The sequence below is a fragment of the Arvicanthis niloticus genome, chromosome 3, assembly GCF_011762505.2.
Source record: "Arvicanthis niloticus isolate mArvNil1 chromosome 3, mArvNil1.pat.X, whole genome shotgun sequence".
In the NCBI taxonomy this organism is placed as follows: Eukaryota; Metazoa; Chordata; class Mammalia; order Rodentia; family Muridae; genus Arvicanthis; species Arvicanthis niloticus.
The window spans coordinates 42,218,376-42,237,138 of record NC_047660.1 but is presented as its reverse complement, the minus strand read 5'-3'; the positions used below and the strand labels follow the sequence as shown (position 1 = coordinate 42,237,138).

Genomic DNA, 18,763 nt, shown 5'->3' with positions numbered 1-18,763 from the left:
CTCTCTCTCTCTCTCTCTCTCTCTCTCTCTCTCTCTCTCTCTCTGTGTGTGTGTGTGTGTGTGTGTGTGTGTGTGTGTGTGGTGAGGTGGCATTTGACAGAGCCTCGTGTAGGATTTGAACTCTGGTTAAGTAATTTTGGAAAGTATCTAAATAGACAGAAGACAGAAGGTGGCAGAAGGTGACAGGGGCCTTTTATGACTGGATGTCTTGGTAAATCGTCAGGGCAGGAGTGACATCTCAACATGAGGAAGAATTTGTGACTGCTAAAAGAATAGGAGTCATTTGCCGAGTTAGGGGGTAGTGTGGGTAATTTGTAGGTTACTTTGCAAGAATCAGATGCAGCTGTTTGGCAGCAGAACAAGTCTTCATAGGACTGGGTCACTCCACAATAACCCTTAGGTCTGGGTGAGAGCATCAGATCATTCACAGATGTGAGACCTACTCGTATGGTTTCATGATGGCAATGAACCATTTCCTTCCCCTCCTGTTCTCCCTCCCTCTGTTTGTCTCCTTTTCTGTCTCTTCCTTCCTTATCTGGGACACTTACAATGGTGCTAGATTCTGTGTCCTTTCCCAGTTTTCCTTAGGTATCAAGAGTCCCATTATTACAAACATCTAGACAATGTACATGTATTCAGCTCCACCAGCTGTCAAAATTCTTTCTCCCAGGTGACCAATTTGCTCTCCCATCAGCAACTCATAAGAGAAATTCTATGAAATATTCTCCTTAGCAAGGGGCAATTTTCTGTACTTAAAAAGTACTTTTTGGCTCATGTGTGGTTGTGACTTGTTTGAATTTTCCTATTTTCAATTGTTACTGAGATAGAGCATCTCTGCACATGGGTGTTCCTCCTGAGGAGCAGCTGAGGGTCCTGGCTGAAAGTATGGCCTCTGAAGTTGGAGTGTCTGGGTCTGAGTCCTAGTTCTGATATTTGCTAATTGTATGGCCTTGAGCTAGTTACTCCTGTGAATTGAAGATGTTGACGCCTTTGCAAGGTTGTCATGGAGTTTATAAATGTAAGGATCTCCATGCAGGCCTTGACACTGTGATGTTATAAAGACTGAAGCCATCGTAACCATTTGTGTTATTGTGTTTCTTCTTCAATGAAGCATGTATTTCTATCTCTTGCCCACTTGTAGGCTGGGTTCTTTGTCTTTTTGAAATTTGATTTATCAGTGTTCTTCACGAATTTTGCACAGTAGCCCTTTTATTATGTTTCTTTGGTTATAAATATTTTCTGTGGTTTTCCTTTTCATTTTATATGTAGTATTTGCTTTCCGTGTATTAACACAAATACACAGAGCCGTAAGTGTAAATAAAAATGATGTGTCTTAGTATTTGGCATAAAAATGAAATACGGTGTGATGTCTTCTAGCTGGCAGATATGAAGCAGTAGAGAAGCCATGCCTTGGTTGTTCTTGTTCCCATTTTTAACCTAAAGAAAAAGAATCTATAGTTGTAAAATGAGTGTTTTGTCAGTAACACAAGCATGGTCTGGCAGGAACAATGGTTTAATCATGACAAAGAACCCTTGGGACCACATCTGGCTTACAGAGGATTTTGCTTTGTTTATTTCATAGTTTGCTCGGGGCCAGTGGTATAAGCCTGCAAAGTTTTAAAAGTTTTAAAATTAATTGCCAAATTATTTCCCATTAAACATTGCAGCACTTTGGTTTTCATAGTAAAACCTGGGCCATCTGGAATTGCTGGCTTGTTACCCATTGGCAACGCTGCTCTGTAGCTGACTAACAGCTGCCTACCTTGCATGGGAAATAACTTTCAAGTTTGTCAAAAAGCCCCAACATGGTTGGTGTTCCTCTAGTCTTTGCTCTGATTGGAAGATATTACTTATTGCTAAGCCTAATCTGTTTTCTTTATTCATATACATATTCTGTCTGGACCCTTCGGCTACCTGAGTCTGTGTGTTAGCTTAAAGAAAGTAAGATAAGATAAAACTGCCCCCTCCCAACAGCACAAACACCACTGGGAAGGTTATTCATCATTTACAGTTTTCAATGAGGATAGCTTCATAATTACAACTACTTAAAACTACAATTTAACATTTGTATGTCATACTCTGATAGTCACTAGAGTGACATAAATCATCACCAGGAAGAATGTTAAGTGCAGTATACCTATGTGGTAGGACTGTCTCCTATTTTACGTTATGATTTCAAAATCATCAGATTGTGTGACATCATTAGTTTCTGTCTATTCTGGGCAAGGTAAGTAATCCTAGGAGACTGGTGGACACCTTGTGTGATTGCTGAGGTCCCATGCTTCTCGGGGTTGTGAACATTGTTTCACTTTTAGTGAATTTCTTTCTTAGCTCAAGTGCTGTCTTCTACCCAAGAAACTTCATCACAATGTTAGGTTGCCATATTTGTTCCATTTCAGATTCCTTGAATTGTTTTCCCCTGCACACGCAACTGGATGCCACTGGCTCTTATCAGACCCCCGTGTTTCCTTTGATGCCCATGTCCTATGTTCTGGATGATCTAATTTTAGCATTAGACCTACAGCTATGGTAGATGGAAGAGTAGAAGGAAAAATGGGAGCAGGCCACAGGAGACTGGAGCAGTGTGAGTCTGGCTTCTAGAAATGTGAACCAAGAAGTAAAAATTTCAGATACCAAAAAGGGAGAGGAAAAACGAAGTTAACCAAAGTTGGCAGAATGAAGCAGAACTTGAAGTGAGGAGGAGGACGTAACTCCAGTGCTCTGTGCTTGACGTAAGTGAGAGGAAAACTGATTGGTGATTTGGATTAAGGAAAAAAAAAAAAACAAAAACAAAAAACAAAGGCCCTGTTACCTGTCTAGTACATGTCAAGGCCAACTTTTCAAAGCTAAAAGGAAACACCAGAAATGTGAGTCAATAGTACTGTGTATAATTGGGTGTGTGCTATACACACTTGTATGTTAATGTGTGTGTGTGTGTGTGTGTGTGTGTGTGTGTGTGTGTGTGTGTGTAGGCCTGTATACATGCACGTAGAGGTCAGAGGTCACTTTTGAGCATTTTATTCTATAGCTTCTTTACCTTAATTAGTCAATTAATTAATTTAATAATACAGAGTCTCACTATGCAGCCCTATGTGGCCTGGAACTTGCTGTGTAGACCAGGCTGAATCACCAACTCACAGAGATCCTCCTAACTTTGTCTTCAGGGTACTGGGATTAGCAGTGTGGGCCGTTGAGCCCAGCTGGCACCATATGTTTTGAGCTAGAATGTCTTAGTGGATCTGGAACTCCCTGATCTTCTAAACTGGCTGGTCAACAAGCGCCAGGGAGTCTCCTGTTTCTGTGTTGCCAGCACTGGGACTACAGGTGTGTATTGCCATGCCCAACATTTTATGTGGGTCTTGGGGTTTGGACCCCAAGTCCTCATGCTTATAAAGTAAGCATTCTGTTGACTGAGCCATTTTCTATGGCCAAGCAGAAAGATGTGTGTGTGTGTGTGTATGTGTGTGTGTGTGTGTGTGTGTGTGTGTGTGTGTGTGTGTGTGTGTTGTGGGCTGTATTTTTGTGTCTGGATAAAGGGCCTATTTCTGTTTCAGAGTTATGAAGGGTTCCCGGTCCATAAGTGGGAGAGAACTGCTGGCTGATGGGCTGTGTGCCCTATGAGTAGTCAGAGCTGTGTGGGAGATGAGATGACGAAAGGAAGACCCATGGAGGGCTCGGGGCTTAATGTAAATCTGAGACGAAGTGAGATGTTGTCACGGATTAGTGTTCCTCAGGTCTATATGGAACTTGATGTCAAACTTGAGATATATACAGAGGGAATCAAGCCGCATCCCGTAGAGTCGCAGGGAGGATTTGTCTCTGTCCATAAGACAAAGTGCAAAATATGAACCAACAGGCTCATGTTTCACAAAGCCAATTTTATATTTTTAAAAAACATGATCTTCAAGATGCATTCCTGCAAAACCATTTAATTTTGATTTTCTACTACATCTTGACCTTTAACCTTTTGCTCTCCCTAAGATATTTTTAGTCATCATGCCATGGAAGTCCAGGCTGGTATCCAAAGGCACAGTAAACAGTGCTATTTCTTTTCTTTTCTTTTCTTTTTTTTTTTTTTTTTTTTTTTTTTTGAGCACTAACACCTATTTGTTTTCCTGGTAGCAAAACCGCTGAGTTCTTGGGCAGACTGGACACAGAGCGAAGAAACAGAAGTGCCTATCAAATTGCTCCTCCTGCTGCCCAGTCCTCAAGATGGGTGAGTGGAAACTTCTGTAGGGTGCTGTCTGGCACCTTTGGAAGAGATGTTTAAGGACTGAAGATTAAGTATGAAAAGTGACAGATACAGCACAGAATCATAGGAAACTCTGCCCCGCCCTCAGCAACTGCTCCTCAATGTGTGAAGTAATGCTTGCATTTGTTCACAACATGGGCATCTGAAAAAGTCTGTAATCTTACCCAGCCATCCACCGATACCTCCCCCAAATCTCTTGTACAGAATAATGTGTTTCCTTCTAATATTCTTACATGAGGATATAAGACACTTTTATTATTTAACCCCTTCTGCCCTTAGCCCCAAGCCCTCTCTGTCAGGTCTTCTTGGTCCTTTTCCTTTCCCCAAATAGTCCTGTCATTTTCATGTTTTAATTTTTCTCATCTTGATTCTTTGTGTGAGAATAAACATTTGACATTTGTTTAGCTGAGTCTGGCTTATTTTGCTTGGCACTATAATTTTTTCATTCAGTTCATTGTCCTGAAAACAACACAGTTTTGTTCTTTACAGTGAAAGATACTCTGACATAGTATTCTCACCGTATCTTCTTTATCCTTCATCCACTCACAGGTGATTGTTGATTCCATGGTTTGGCAATAGCAAATCAGACTGGGTAAACTTAGGCAATCAGGTATATTGTTATGCAGATATTGATTCCTTTACTTCACCAAAATGCTAAAGGTCTAGTTCACTTTCTCCTCTGAGTGACCCCAAATAAGAGAGCGAAACCATCACTTAGAAAGCACCACTAGCAAGGGCTGATGCTCTTTTAGAGAGAAGTGTGTAAACCAGGCTGTGGGCAGCTCTTCCTGGTAGAGAACATCGGGCTGCAGGTGACAAAATGTGTTAGTAAAATGGTGAGAGCCATTCTAGGTGTTAGAATTCATCACCACAAGGTATAAAGGCAAGGAAAAAATATGGCTGGTGTAGAAGAAAATTCCTTCCACAGATTGAAGGGAGAAATAAGCCAGAAGGCTCAAGAACTAAGCTGGAACCATGAGGAGCTTTCGTTGATTGGCAAACTGGGTGGGGCCGATTATTGTCCAGTTTGTGTAGCATTTCTGGCCCCAAAATTCCAGTAGCATCCCCTAGATCAGTGGTTCTCAACTTTCCTAATTCTGCAACCCTTTAATGCAGTTCCTCATGTTGTGATGACCCCCAATCATAAAATTATTTTTATTGCTATTTCATAACTGTAATTTTGCTACTATTATGAATGATAATGTAAATATCTGTGTTTTCTGAAGGTCTTGGTTGACCCTGTTAAAAGGCCATGACCCATAGGTTCAGAAGTGCTGACCTAGACAATGGGACACACAGAAATGTCCCCAATAGGAAGCTGGTGGCACTTCTGGTAGAAGAGCAACTAAGAACATCTGTGTGTCGAATTGGCAAACTTTGGGGGTTCCTGGGCCTAAAATGCTGTGAAAGGAGGAGTCAGTATCTCTTGTATTTTCCTGGGACCACACAGACAGTGGAATAAAGGATAAAGCCAAAAAATTGAGAGCAGAGACTCCTTAAGACCCTGTCTAGGCACTGAGTGTTGAATTTAACAAGAGAGACTAGATGTGATGGTGGGGGGTTGAAAGATGTTTAGAAGGTAAAGATGGCCAGATTTGGTTATTGCTTGTTAACTGGGAGAAACATGATTGCCCCTCTTAGAAGAGAAGGACTAATCTTGCTTCCATCCTTGTAAGCATTCTGTTTTATTTTTTCCCTGTTTCTGATGTGGCATTGCATACTCTAAACTTGTCAGTGTGAGCTCTATAATTTGTGCCACCCAAGATCTGTCATCTCACCCCCATGGCTGCAGGACCCTGAGAGGGAGAACTGAGAAACTGCATGTCACGGACTTAAATTATGTGTGGAGGGCAAGTCCTAAGAAAGTCTGGATATCCCCCCGTGGCTGTGTGGGAACAAGAGGACAGATGGGAGCTGGAGCGTTTAGGGTTCTGATTCCCACCGAGTCTCCCTTTCTAGTTGGGAGCTTCTGAATCCTGTAATTTGAAACATGCACCAGGACTGTGTCTGCTGGCTCCGTTGATTTCAACTCATTTCCTTGATTTCACAAGACCATCCTGAATCCTTAATATTGTCATCTAGAAGGCATCAGCCATGTCTCCCAGAGCTGCATCTTCAGTGGATTGATTAGTGCAGACATCATAGCATCCTCCAGCTATCAATAGGAAATATGGAGCAGGATGAGCCTCCGCATGGTTCCTCAGGAGCTGCATGCATGAGATACTCCATTTTGACACAAAGCTATTAATAAGCTGTCAATGTTCGATATACTTAACTGAGTTCTTACCGCAGTGTACTTCTCTCTGTCTATCTAATCATATGCATAGGATTCTGGGAAGGCTTTGTAAAGCCATTTCCAGTGCTTTAGGGAAGTCAAGTGTGTGCATTGCATTTCTGTGAGAAACATTTGTTCCTTGTAGAGAGGATAACCAGTCAATGTCCAGAATGTGAATGATCTGTCCCTTCCATCTTCATATGTATTGGGAGCTGTAAGGACTTAAATTGTGTTTTTTCCACTTCATAATTTTAATATGCTCTTCAAAGCAATTTTTGTAAAAAAAAAAAAAAAAAACCCTCAGGTCTTTTTCCTTTTTTATTGATTTTTAACTAAAATTTACATATATTTTTACATTCTTTTATATTCTTTTATATTCTTTCCCCTTCCCTAATCCCTCCCACATTCTCCCTACTACCTCCCCCACACTTAATTTCATGTTCTTTCTCTCTCCAAAAACAAAGAAAAAGTCAAAACAAACTAAAAAAAAAAAAAAAAAAAAAAAAAAAGAAAAACCAAATTCAGTAAGACAAAAATAATAAAATTAAACAAGACAAAAGACAAACCAGAAATGATAGAATTGTTTTAACATTGTCTCACTGCTTCTGGGAAGGATCTGGAGTGTGGCTCTACTCTCCTAGAAGATTAATTAACTGCAAATAGCTTCTTAGAGCTGGGACTTGGTGTCCACTTCCCTTTCTCTGTCTGGGAGAAAGTTTTACAGGTCCTGTGTATTCTTGTCCCAGTCTCTGAGTTTGTGAGTGCGTCAGTCCTGCTGTGTCTGTTGGGTACTGTTTCCTTCGAGTCATCCACCACCTCTGGCTCTTGAAATATTCCATTTCCTCTTTCACATAGATCCACAGAGAGGGGAGGGCTTTGATGAGGACATCCCATGTAGGATGGAGTGCCCCAAAGTCTCTCACTCTCTGCACATTGCCCAGTTGAGTTTAGTAACTGTTGCTCATACTTTTGGGCATGGGCCACCTACCAGAGATCCCACTCCCTAGGAGACATGACTCTTCCTCCCTAGCCAGGTATCAACTGCCAATAGCTCCTTCGCTAGGGATGGTATCTTATAACCCTCCAATAAGCATGTATGTATGTATGTATGTATGTATGTATGTATATTTATACAAATATGTATTATATAAGCATCTATATCTATATCTATATATCTATATCTATATCTAACAGAGGTACTCTACATAAATGGGAAAAGCTGCTTTGTCCACCAAATTCCTGGCATGGGTTATCTCCCCATGAGTTCTTAGACATTTTTCTAATTTGAACATCTATCCACCGTTGGAAGATAGGGATTTTATAAATACTACAGATATAAAAGGCTGCAAGAAAATTTCTTTGTGTGTTAGAATAAACCCTTTTGAGCTTTAGGACTCTAGACCAAAAGGAATGTACAGAATTCACTTACACATAGATGGTGTCACTCTCTCTCTAGTAAATATGTGTTGGGGTTAAGGTGGGGATAGAAATCTTTCTGAGCTATTAGCAATGGATATTTCCAAATACATTTTAAATTTTATAGCCATATGCATGTTTATGTTGGAGGGACGCTGCTCTGTGGTTATCTACTCCCTCAGCATACTCTACACACTCCACGTGATTTGTTTGTATTTCTTATCCATGGGATATGTGTTCCTTCCTTTAAGTCATCACACGATGCTCATATGTCTTCACTCTCTCCACTCTGTTTCATCCTGTTTGAATCCAAACACCACAAAGGCCTTGTGTTTTCTGTTGTAGCTGTAACAAACCGCTGTAGATTAACAGTGGGTAGCTAGGAAGTACAGCCAAGGCTGGGAAGGACTGCACTGAAGATGTCTCCATGGAAGCAAATTCAATTTTTCTTTTACATATCTGAGGGCCAGAAACCCAAAATGAGTCTAAAGGTGCTAAAAGTCTATAGGACTGGTTCATTTTGTGGAGACTGCGAGCATCTGTGCCCTGCCTTTCATGACCTCTTGTGAGTCTAGGCATTCATTGGCTGCCTCTCCCATGCTTCATCAACCTGATCTCTATTCTTCTTTCTCCCTGCCCTGCCCTTCTTGTCCCATTCTGCAGACCCTTGGGTTTACTGAGTTAATACAAACTAGTCTCCCATCTCAAGATCCCCCATTTTTGCTGTGCCTTTTGTCATAGGTAGTGATATTAACGTAGTTTAGAAATGGGGGTGGAACTATCTCTGGGAGGCCATTTTGTACCTTTTGGATTTTTGGTAATATCTGTTAACATGTACATATTGCTATCTCTTGATGACTTTCAATCCTTGCTGCTTATTCATGTTACTTTCTCAATACCACCCGTTTCTCAGGTTTCCCAGCATTACGACCTATCTGAGTGTTTTTCCCCCACCCCCACCACGGCTAGATAGTATATTCTAGTTACATTTTCTGTCTCTTGCAACTTGTAGACATTTGAATAGAGCCTATTTTATTTTTGCATTCTTAATCAACTGTTCAAATGAAACTATCATTCACCATTCTGCCCAGTGCTTCTTGATTAAGGTTTCCACGCATTTTCCAGTTTGTGACTGTCAGCTAGCTTATCAGTTCAGATCTCATTTCACTGCAGCTCTGAATGCAGCTTGTTCTTCTGGTCCTCAGCACAGGGGTATTTCTGGAACTTTCCTTTACCCCAATGGGTCAGAGCCTCCTCTGCCCAGGGAACCAATCTAGAGACCTTTAAAACTTGTTCATGCCTAGATCACACCCCCAGAGATGCAGCTACAATGTAACCAGGACCTGAGGGTTTTTTAAAGCACCCGAGGTAGCTGTGAATTGCAGCAGAGGTTGAGAAGGATGCTCTGAGGATGTCTTGGGAATTGCCTTCCTTTATTGCTTTCTTATCCTCTGGTCTCTGTTTCTCCTTGGCTGTGGTTTTATGCTTTGCTTCTTTGTTTTAATGTAACATCTTATCTAATAGAGTCCCGAAAAAGATTCAGAGAAGGCAAATGTGTTCAGGTTCTCTTGTGACCAAGCTAGTCTTTATTAGTCCCTCCTCCTGCGCCTGCGGCTTGACTGGAGGCTGTTGCAAACTGTAAGAAGGTCTGCTGCTAACTTTTGATGGTCCTGTTCTTTCACTTTTAGTATCTTCTCCCTAGGAGTCCCAGGGCGTCTGAATTTCAGTTCTTATGGGGAGCTTTCAAAAGCTCCTTTCCCTGGGGAATAATTTAACACCCTCCTTTCCTCTCCCGATATTCTATAATGGTGTGACTGAGTATGAGGGCTTTTATTATTCATTTTCAATTTGGAAACTCATTTCTAGCTCTAGATGACTTTGTAGTGTTATCTTTTTTCATTCATTTCCCTTCATTTTCTCCTTATAGAATTCCTATTCCCCTAATCCCAGGCTACCTGGATTTTTTTTTTTTTTTTTTTTTTTTATTTTTATTTTGACCGCTTTTTTTTCCTTTCCTCCTCGAATATATTGTCAGGTACTTTTAACTCCTGTCTGCTGACACGTCTTCTTGACTCTAACCACTAAGTGTTTTACTGACTTAACAGTTTTCGTGGGAAAGAGAAATCTTCATTTTCTGTCTGTGATGCTTTCAAAAGAATACAGCCTCTCTTTCCTCTGGGTAGCAACAGTGCAAGAGGCAGGTGTGAACTCCACTGAAGGCACCAGGGTGCAGGATTTTATGTAGCAGTTTCAGCCAGGCTGTTCTCCATTGCTGCCTTCTGCATGCGGTAAACCTGCTTCCATCCCCCTACCAAGAGAATACACTTTGGGTTTCCCATTAGCATTGAGAGAATTAGAACTTGGATTTTCAGGGCGAGAGTAGGCACATGAGGTAAACAGCATCTATTTAGACTTTTTAATAATTCCTTTCTTTCATCTTCCTATGACCCATCTGGCTTCCCAAGTAGCTGGTACATTCATTTCTTATGCCCTTGTGCAGCTCTGAAGAAGGAAAATAAAATGCTCAGGGTTTTGGTTTGTGTGTGTGTGTGTGTGTATGTGTGTGTGTGTGTATGTGTGTGTGTGTGTGTGTATGTGTGTGTGTATGTGTGTGTGTGTTTGTGTGTTTGTGTGTTTGTGTGTGTGTTTTGAATGCAAAGTGTCTCCCATAGGCTCATGTATTTGAACACTTGATCCCCAGCTGCTGATGGTGTTTAAAAAGTTCATGGGAACTTTAGAACAGCAGTTCTCAACCTGTGGGTCAGGACCCCTTTGGGGGTGGACCAACCCCGTCACAGGGGTCACATATCAGATATATCCTGCATATCAGATATTTCATTTCAAATCCATAACAGTAGTAAAATTACAGTTATAAAGCAGCAACCAAATAATTTTATGGCTGGGGATCACCACAACATAATGAACTATATTGAAAGGTCACAGCATTAGGTAGGGTGAAAACCACTGCTTTGGAAGGTAGAGCTTTGCTGACAGAAGTGGATAGCTGGGGGTGGGCCTTGTAGTTTTGTAGCCTGGCCCCATTCTCTGTGCACTCTGTTCTTCCTGACAGTGGCTGCATTGTGACTGTGGGCTCCTGCTCAGGCCACTGTGCTCTTCTCACTATGGAGGAGTGGGTCCTGTAAACTGTGAGCCAGAATAAACCCTTCTTCCTTTAGCCTGCATTTTGTCAGATACTTTGCATAGCAAAGAGGAAAGTAAGTGGTCTACCCTGCCCTGTCTTCTGGCCCTTGCCAGCTACTGGTTTTGGTTCATTCTTTTCTTGTATCACTTTTTTCTTAAAAAGTTTGCCAAAAAGAAACAAAAATGTCAAAAACAAAACAAATACTTTAAAAAAAAATCCCACACAGCAGGTGTCCATTGCAAATGGCTTTTTGGGCAGGGGTGGGACCCAGGTCCTATTTCCCCTTCGCTGTGCTAGGATTTTGTCTGGGTTGAACCTGTGCAAGTCTTTCATGTGCTGCCGCGGTCTCTGTGAGTTTAGCTCTGCTGTGTCTGGCAGACACTGTTTCCTCGCAGTCATCTACCACTTCTGGCTCTTACGATCTCTCTGTCTCCATTTCCCCATAGATCTCTGAACCTTGAAGGGCAGGGCTTTAATGAAGACATTCCATTTAGATTTGGATCCTGGCTAAAACAATGTGGTTTGTCATTTGTTCATGCGATGCTATTTTCTTCTCTTTATCTGTTTCCTATTCACTCTGCAGTACAGCTTAGCGCCACCTACTTGGAGAAGGTGTCTTTGACCCTGTTTATTAAAGGCTGTCCTTACCAGCCTTCATTTGTCATGACAGTTATCACGCACTGGTGCTGTAATGATTGTCTCATGTGTCAACTTCGGCATAATGTTGTTTATAGTGGGACTTTCTTGGACGCGTCATCAGTATAAATAAGATACAGAATCTTCTGCAAAGTTGAAAGCTTAGGCCTTTTGCATGGGCAGTCTTCCAGGTAGCTCATATAGTCTAGGATCCACCAACCACACGGCAAACTCTATACCTTTCTATTCCTTTGCTCTCCATGTCTGTTGCCTCCGTGTCCATTCCCCATGTCTGCTTTGCTCTAGGCATCTCTCCTATGACCAGAAGTTCTGCCCCCTACTTCCTGTCCAGCTATTGGCTGTCAGTTCTTTTTTCCCAACCAATCAGCTGTGAGGTCACCTCTGATCTATTTCTAGATTGTCTTTAGGCAGCTAAGGAAGGACAAATGTTTTTACAAAATAGAAAACTCGGTGAAGGGTCATAGAAATGACAATATCAAAATCCTGCTGGCACTTAGTTCTTTGCCAGTACAGTATTAGCAATTGAAAAATACAGAGACATATCTTCACATAGTATGAAGAAAGGTTATCACAATAGTTACTAAAATCTGGGATCTCATTTGACATAATACTCACACACAGGAGGCTCAGGCATTGTTTACAAACAAATGTAAGTATAGCTTATCAGGGATAAAGTTGTGTTTTGCTTTGATGACAAAACTTTAGTCTATTATTATATCAAGTGATTATTTAATTCTACAAAATTATGTGAATGCAGTGATTTAGACTTGGCTAATATTAAGAACTAAGCAAAAAGTAAAAAATAAAATATATTTTCTTCTGTATTTTTTTTTTAAACAGAAACTTCCAGTCTTGCTTAGAGATCCCAGCTGGGTAAGCATAAGTTAGGATTGCAGGTAACTTTGAGCTTTCCATAGCTTAGGTACCTACCATGTGACTGCCGGGTTCTTGTAGGCTTTTATATGGTACTTCCTATGTTGTATCTCATGTTGCAACTGAAAAATAAGATTCATATCCCGATACAGAGTAATGTGATACATTTATAGAGAAAGTACTCAAGTAGAATTCATGTTCTTTGTTCAAACCACAATATTTACCTACATTTTTCTTTGCTCCCTGGATCTGATGTAGAATATTTGTGACTAAGATTGGCTTTCTCTAATGTAAATGGAAGGGGCATGAGAGAGCTGCTACCCACCTGCTGTGGCTTCTCACAACTCTGTTGTTTGGGAATATAGATAAGAGAAAGCCCGTGGTGTGCAGATTGCTTATGTGATACAGTAGGCTTTGGGCATATGAGGGATTTCTGAACACACAAAGCTTCACTAGTCTCACTGGTACTTCTGCCTGATGTGATTCTGAAAGCTTCTTCTCCTTCCCTGAAGAGAGGTTCTTGCTGTTCAGTGGTAGATAGATTTTTATAGTTAAAAGAATTGGGGAATGATCTAAGAAGTACTTGAGAAAATTTATAGTAAAGGACCAGGGGGAGGCAGCCTACATGGGCTCTCTGGATTATTAGTCCAGAGAATGAGGCCGAGAATGTGTGGCTTTCCCACACGCTGCTCCCAGGAGTAGAGTTTCTGGAGCATTAGATTATCAGACTGTGTTTCTTGCCCTTAGGAGGCTGAAGCCACAAGGTCAGTGTGAAGTAGAAAAACTATGTGACACATGAATAAAATACAGAGAATCTGGTCTCACGATGGGGCTACACCCAGATAAACCCATTGTAATTTGAAAATATTACAAATCAGAATGTATTTCATATATGTAGCCCAGCGAACAGCCTAGCTTAGCAACATGACAGTGTCAGTTGTTCATCTTCTTGATTGCATGGCTGATGGGATCTGTGGCTTGCTTCCACTGCCAAGCATCCAGAGGTAATGTGTTACTACATATCACTAGCCTGGGAGGGGATCGGGACTCAGTTCCACTGCATGCACATCACTTCTGTACAACCATAAAGCTGGGGGTGAAAACTATCACAAGTTATCTATAAGTCAGGGACCATTACTACTTGAAATCTCATACATTTCACAATAGTTGGCTACTAGGCCAGGGCTCTGATGGTGAGTCAGAAAGACTGCAAGGCATCCAGTTGAAGGATCTGCCTCTTCCAAGGCTCCTGTGCTCCAGAACGGGCTTTTCATTTCCTCTTCTTGGGAATAGAATTGTGTTTTGGGGACAGATAAAGGCTTGGAAAGAAGTACATCTTTGGAATTGCAATTGTTATCAATCACCAGTTGACAGAGTTTAATAGGATACCACTAATGAGCAGTGGCCGTGACAGTGATTCTAAAGCCAGTGCCATTCCCACTTGTCTGTGAGAGGGACCAATCAATCGCTTGGAACAATCTTAAAAACATCGTCAGCTTTCCACTAGAAGGGATGAATTATGTTGGTTATCTCCGAGGAAAAAATTTTTTTACAGCTTAATTAAACAAACATTTAAATCATCCTTTAAAATGTGCTGGATGATTGTGCTTACACTAGCCTTCTTTTTATAGATCCCAGGGGATGTCTTCAGATGTGTGCATAAATCACTCAGTAAGCAAGTGTATATGGAAAACTTAGTGTATGTGCCACATGGAGGCTGAGTTATTAACAGAAGTCCCTTGGTAGGGAGATTAATACACTGAGGGTGATGCTTTCCCACGTGTACATTTACAGGCTGGTAGCCAAGCACACAAGGATTCTCCACAGAAGGAACACAACCAAAAACTGCAAAAGACAAGGGACGGACATCAGAAGGTATTTACGGGGCCTTCCTTGCTATTGCAAATTGCTTTAAGTACCATGTGCTTTTAAAGGCTTGGTGAACAGAAATGTTTTGATTCTTAAAAATTTAAAAGTGGAAAACCTGACAGCGCTTTACAAACGAAGGATGAATTCTGGGTGTCTTCTATGGAGGTGGCTCCTTCCAGCCATAACTTTTATGTATGTAGCCCAATCATGACCCACAGTTGGTGATGGCAGTTCACAAAGAAGACGATAACACACACAGGAACACAAAACACAACCAACCTCGCATAGTAACCAAGGATCTATGAAGTTACAGATGGCATCCCGAGAAGATTCCAATGCTTTGAATGAAGCAGGCATTATGAAAGTGGTCTAAAAGTCTGTCTGTATGTGTGAAGCATTCTGCACACTTTGAGTAATAGAAAGCAGTGGAGGTGGGGGTGAAGGTGCAAAACCTCCTAACTTCCTAACGGTGGAATGTCACAATTTAAAATCTGTAGTCTGACAACTAAAACAATCTGATGGTCCAACCTGCTTTTGATAAGCAGGCTCAGACAGTGGAGCATATAGACAATTAAAAGGAGACAGAGAAGCCAGGTGTTGTGCTTTTAATTGTGTAGACGTCGAGGACAGTGTAGCACTCAGTGCTGTAGAAAAACAGATGCAAAGCTGTGAGACCTGCCGTGTGGTCCCTGTGTTGAGTGCTTATTTTTCTTCTACATCCTCAGCTCATCTCCAGGATTTCAGTTCATTATGTATGGGCCATGTGCCAGAAAATGGAGAGACCATGCCAGGCCAAGGGTTTAATCCTAACTCGTCACAGTGTGCAGGGAGTTCCACTTTCCCTTGACTGTGACTGGCGTTTGCCGTGAGCATAGGCTGTAGATTTGCTCAGTGATGCTAAGGCAGAGTTTGCCGTTCAGTGTAGATTGTTTATCGCTTTGAAATAGTCTGTTTTTCTAATTAATTATCTTCCAGGTAAATTTTCTTTTTGTCTCTCTGTATTTTATCTAATATTCCCTGCGCCCCATTGTTCTTGGAGGTCCTGTGGCACTTTCTCTGTCTATTGACTTAGTTTTTAACCACTCTGTGTCGCTGGTTTAAAATATATTTGTAGTGATAAAAGTGGCTGGCTTTCCTCTTACCCCGTTCCGTGGTCTCTTTTCATTAGTGGATTGGTACGTTCTCATTTCCTGTGGTTGGCAGTTCATTTGCACATATTTGTACTCTCACCACGTAACTGACATTCCATTCACGGTATTCTCTTTATTTTTATGATCTCTGGCTGCATTTCCTCTGTTGTGGTTATTAATCATTTCCTTCCCCTCCCTTCCTGAATTATGAGAAGATTTACAGCGCTTCTATTTCTGTTTTTAATCTTCTGTGCCGCCTTTGCCTGTCTCTTCAGATCTGAGGATGCATGCATCTCTCTGGCTTTCTATCCGCGTTTATTTCCCTGTTCCACTGCAGTTCACCATTCCCGGGACATCTATCAAACGGATTCCAGACGGATTGCAGGGTCACATCTCCATACGTATACATCTTCATTGTGTCCTTTGCATCCTCCCTTTGCATCTCGTTCTGAAGAAGGTTCTGGATTGTCCCACTGACTACATTCTCTCAGAGCTCTCCACTGTGCTTATCTGACACCTGGATTGACTTTCTTCGCTTACCAAAGCTGCCCATTTGCCTTATCATAGCAATGGTTTGTTTTATGAGTCCAGTATTCTCATCGCTCTAATGATGGGGGCTACACAATTATTAAAGATTCCTACTTATTATAACAACTCCATTTTCCCCAATTTGATCTCCTATGCATTTGTTTCTTAATACGGAGATTCTTGCTTATGTTTGTCCAGACATGCCAACACCCAAGATAAGCGGCCACTGTCCTTATGTGGGGCTTCTTGTTCCATGGTCACAGGTACCTGGCATACTGCCCTGTGTTCTCTGAGCTCATTCTCTCCTCCTTTGTTCACTGCTCCTGCCTGAGGAAAGAACCCACACCACAATGCCCTGGCTCTTGTCCTCCAGCTGGTGCCCTCAGCGGAGACTGCAGTATTCCCATATGAAGGTCCTTCTCCTTCGGAGGCATGGTTAACCCAGCTCTAGTGTATTCTGTTCAGAGGGGCTTCCATGTAACTGACCCTGTTCTCTCCACGGTTTTGGTTTTTCCTAATGTCCTTTATAGGATGATTGCACTTCCTGAGTTTTTTATGGTTATTGGTTTAATTTAAAATGTGGAAAGGTAACAAAGAAAACCAGAAAATGTTTCAACAGTTAGGAGGCAAAATGGTTGACGGAGGCCATAAAAAAAGTAGTACTGCACGGGCATTGTATAGGAAATGCATGCAGAGCTGTCACGGAGAAAGGAAATTAAAACTTCTAAATCCACTTAATATGAAAGAAAAAAGACATGAATTCTGCACCAAGGAATTTACGGCAGCAACCATAAGTGAAACTAAAGGAAGTAATTAAGATAAAAACAGAAATTAATAACTTAATAATTAGAAACTTTGTGAAGCTGCTGTTTTGATACTCCAGCCGCATATTCTGAGATAAAGTCAAAGCTGAAGGAACCTGCAGTAACCGGGAACCTGGATCAGGGAGATTAAGCACACCAATACAAACACAGCATCAGAACTGAGAGGCCAGGGGTGGAGCTGTGGGAGGACTAAGCTCTAGCTGCCAGGTAGACCATGCTGATAAAATCTACATGAAGGGATTGACTCCCTAGGAAAATGTAAAGAGGCAGAGTTAAAAACTCACAAAGACCATTGAAAACGTCTTGATTTGGGAAGTTTTCTGGGAGTTCCTTGCCCTCCAACAGACTAAGCTTAATTTTAGAAGTAAGTTCTTTGGAAATTTTACAGGGCAGATTAAATTTTTTTTCCTTGTGCTTAGAAACTGTTTCAGATCAAGGAGAAGGATTAAACATTTTTGGCTTTCTTTTAGCAATTGTTTAAATCTGTGTGCCTGTAAGTATGTGTGTATACACACACCCACACAAACACACACATACACACACATAAACACACACACACACCCACACACACAGAAAGAGAGGTACAGATCTTTTAGATATGTTTCAAAAGATTAAGATTTAATATTGAAAAGATCAAAGTAGAATTTTTTCTCTTAAATAATAATTTATCAAGACAAAAGAGTTTATTCTAAGAATGCAAAGATAACTAGCTAAATTGGAATTTTTAAATTTTATTTTTGCAATTGGAAAAAATACCAAGAGAAAATATATTCAGCCATCTTTTAAGTTGTAGGAAAAAAAAATGATAGATTTTAAAATTCTGTCAATTATACAAAGTTTTGGTAAACTAAAATAAAAAGATATTCTTAGTATACATATAACTTTCCAAAACAAAACCTCAATGTATCCATTATTAGTACCAAAATAACATAAATGAACAATATAAAGATGCTTACAGTCTCTACCATATAAACCAAGATCACTCTGAAAATTCTGACATAGGGTTTCTCAAAGTTATTTGATAGAAAATTGTTAATATGCATGGAACAAGCTTTGAGAATTATTTTAGCCACTTTGATAAGGCAAGAAATGAAAATTTAATTATTGGAAATAAACTAATATTTGTGGATGGCAGCAATTCACCTACACAACTCAAGAGAGTTTGTTGAAGCATAAGTTAGATTGAAATCCACATGAGTGTTGGCTACAAGAGATTTATCAAGATTTGTCAGTTTTTCAAATGCCAGTGAAACTTGATTAGAAAATGTAGTAAGGTTAAAAAGGAGCCCATGAACTTAACTGTGTTAAAAAAAAATCATTAAGTATCTTAAAACAAACAAACAAACCAAAGCATAACTTCCTTTTATCCATAAAAGCATATTTGAATGAACAGAGGTGGTGGTGTCTCTGGGTAGAAAAACCCAACGTTGTAGTAACTACTGTTGTGTCCAAAATAATTTGTGAGTTTAATTCCAATGAAATTTAAGATACTTTGGAAAATCTTCTTTATTTCTCAACTCTGAGAATAATGAAGAAATTAAGTGAGACGCTTCACAAAACTATTACTACTGATTTATATGTTTTCTGGGGCAGAAACTTACAGCAGTGTTTATAATATGGTGTGTACAAACTGGATGCGGTTGCCGCTGCCAGGAGGAAGTGAGAGGCCCTTGGGCACTATGAATTTTTTAAAAAGCAAAAGTTGTAAATGGTATTTGTTTATATCTATCTATCTATCTATCTATCTATCTATCTATCTATCTATCTATCATCTATCTTTTTATCTGTGTGTCTGTC

The 18,763-nt window shown here is 40.6% G+C and overlaps 1 protein-coding gene across 4 annotated transcripts in view; it reads left to right on the top strand.

Annotated features, from left to right (window-relative positions):
* The window catches only part of Epsti1 (epithelial stromal interaction 1), a 98,265-nt gene that overhangs the window by 54,112 nt on the left and 25,390 nt on the right, over positions 1-18,763 (top strand). For 2 of the 4 annotated variants that reach the window (XR_013109251.1, XM_034498217.2), the window contains exon 7: positions 4,123-4,216. Coding sequence is in view for 3 of the 4 variants with exons in the window: in XM_034498217.2 (XP_034354108.1) it covers positions 4,123-4,216 (94 nt within the window). In the remaining variant the exon portion in view is untranslated. Of the gene's footprint in view, positions 1-4,122; positions 4,217-12,582; positions 12,616-14,409; positions 14,491-18,763 lie in introns of all 4 variants that reach the window. The other 2 variants (XM_034498220.2, XM_076930691.1) reach the window with 2 other exon arrangements.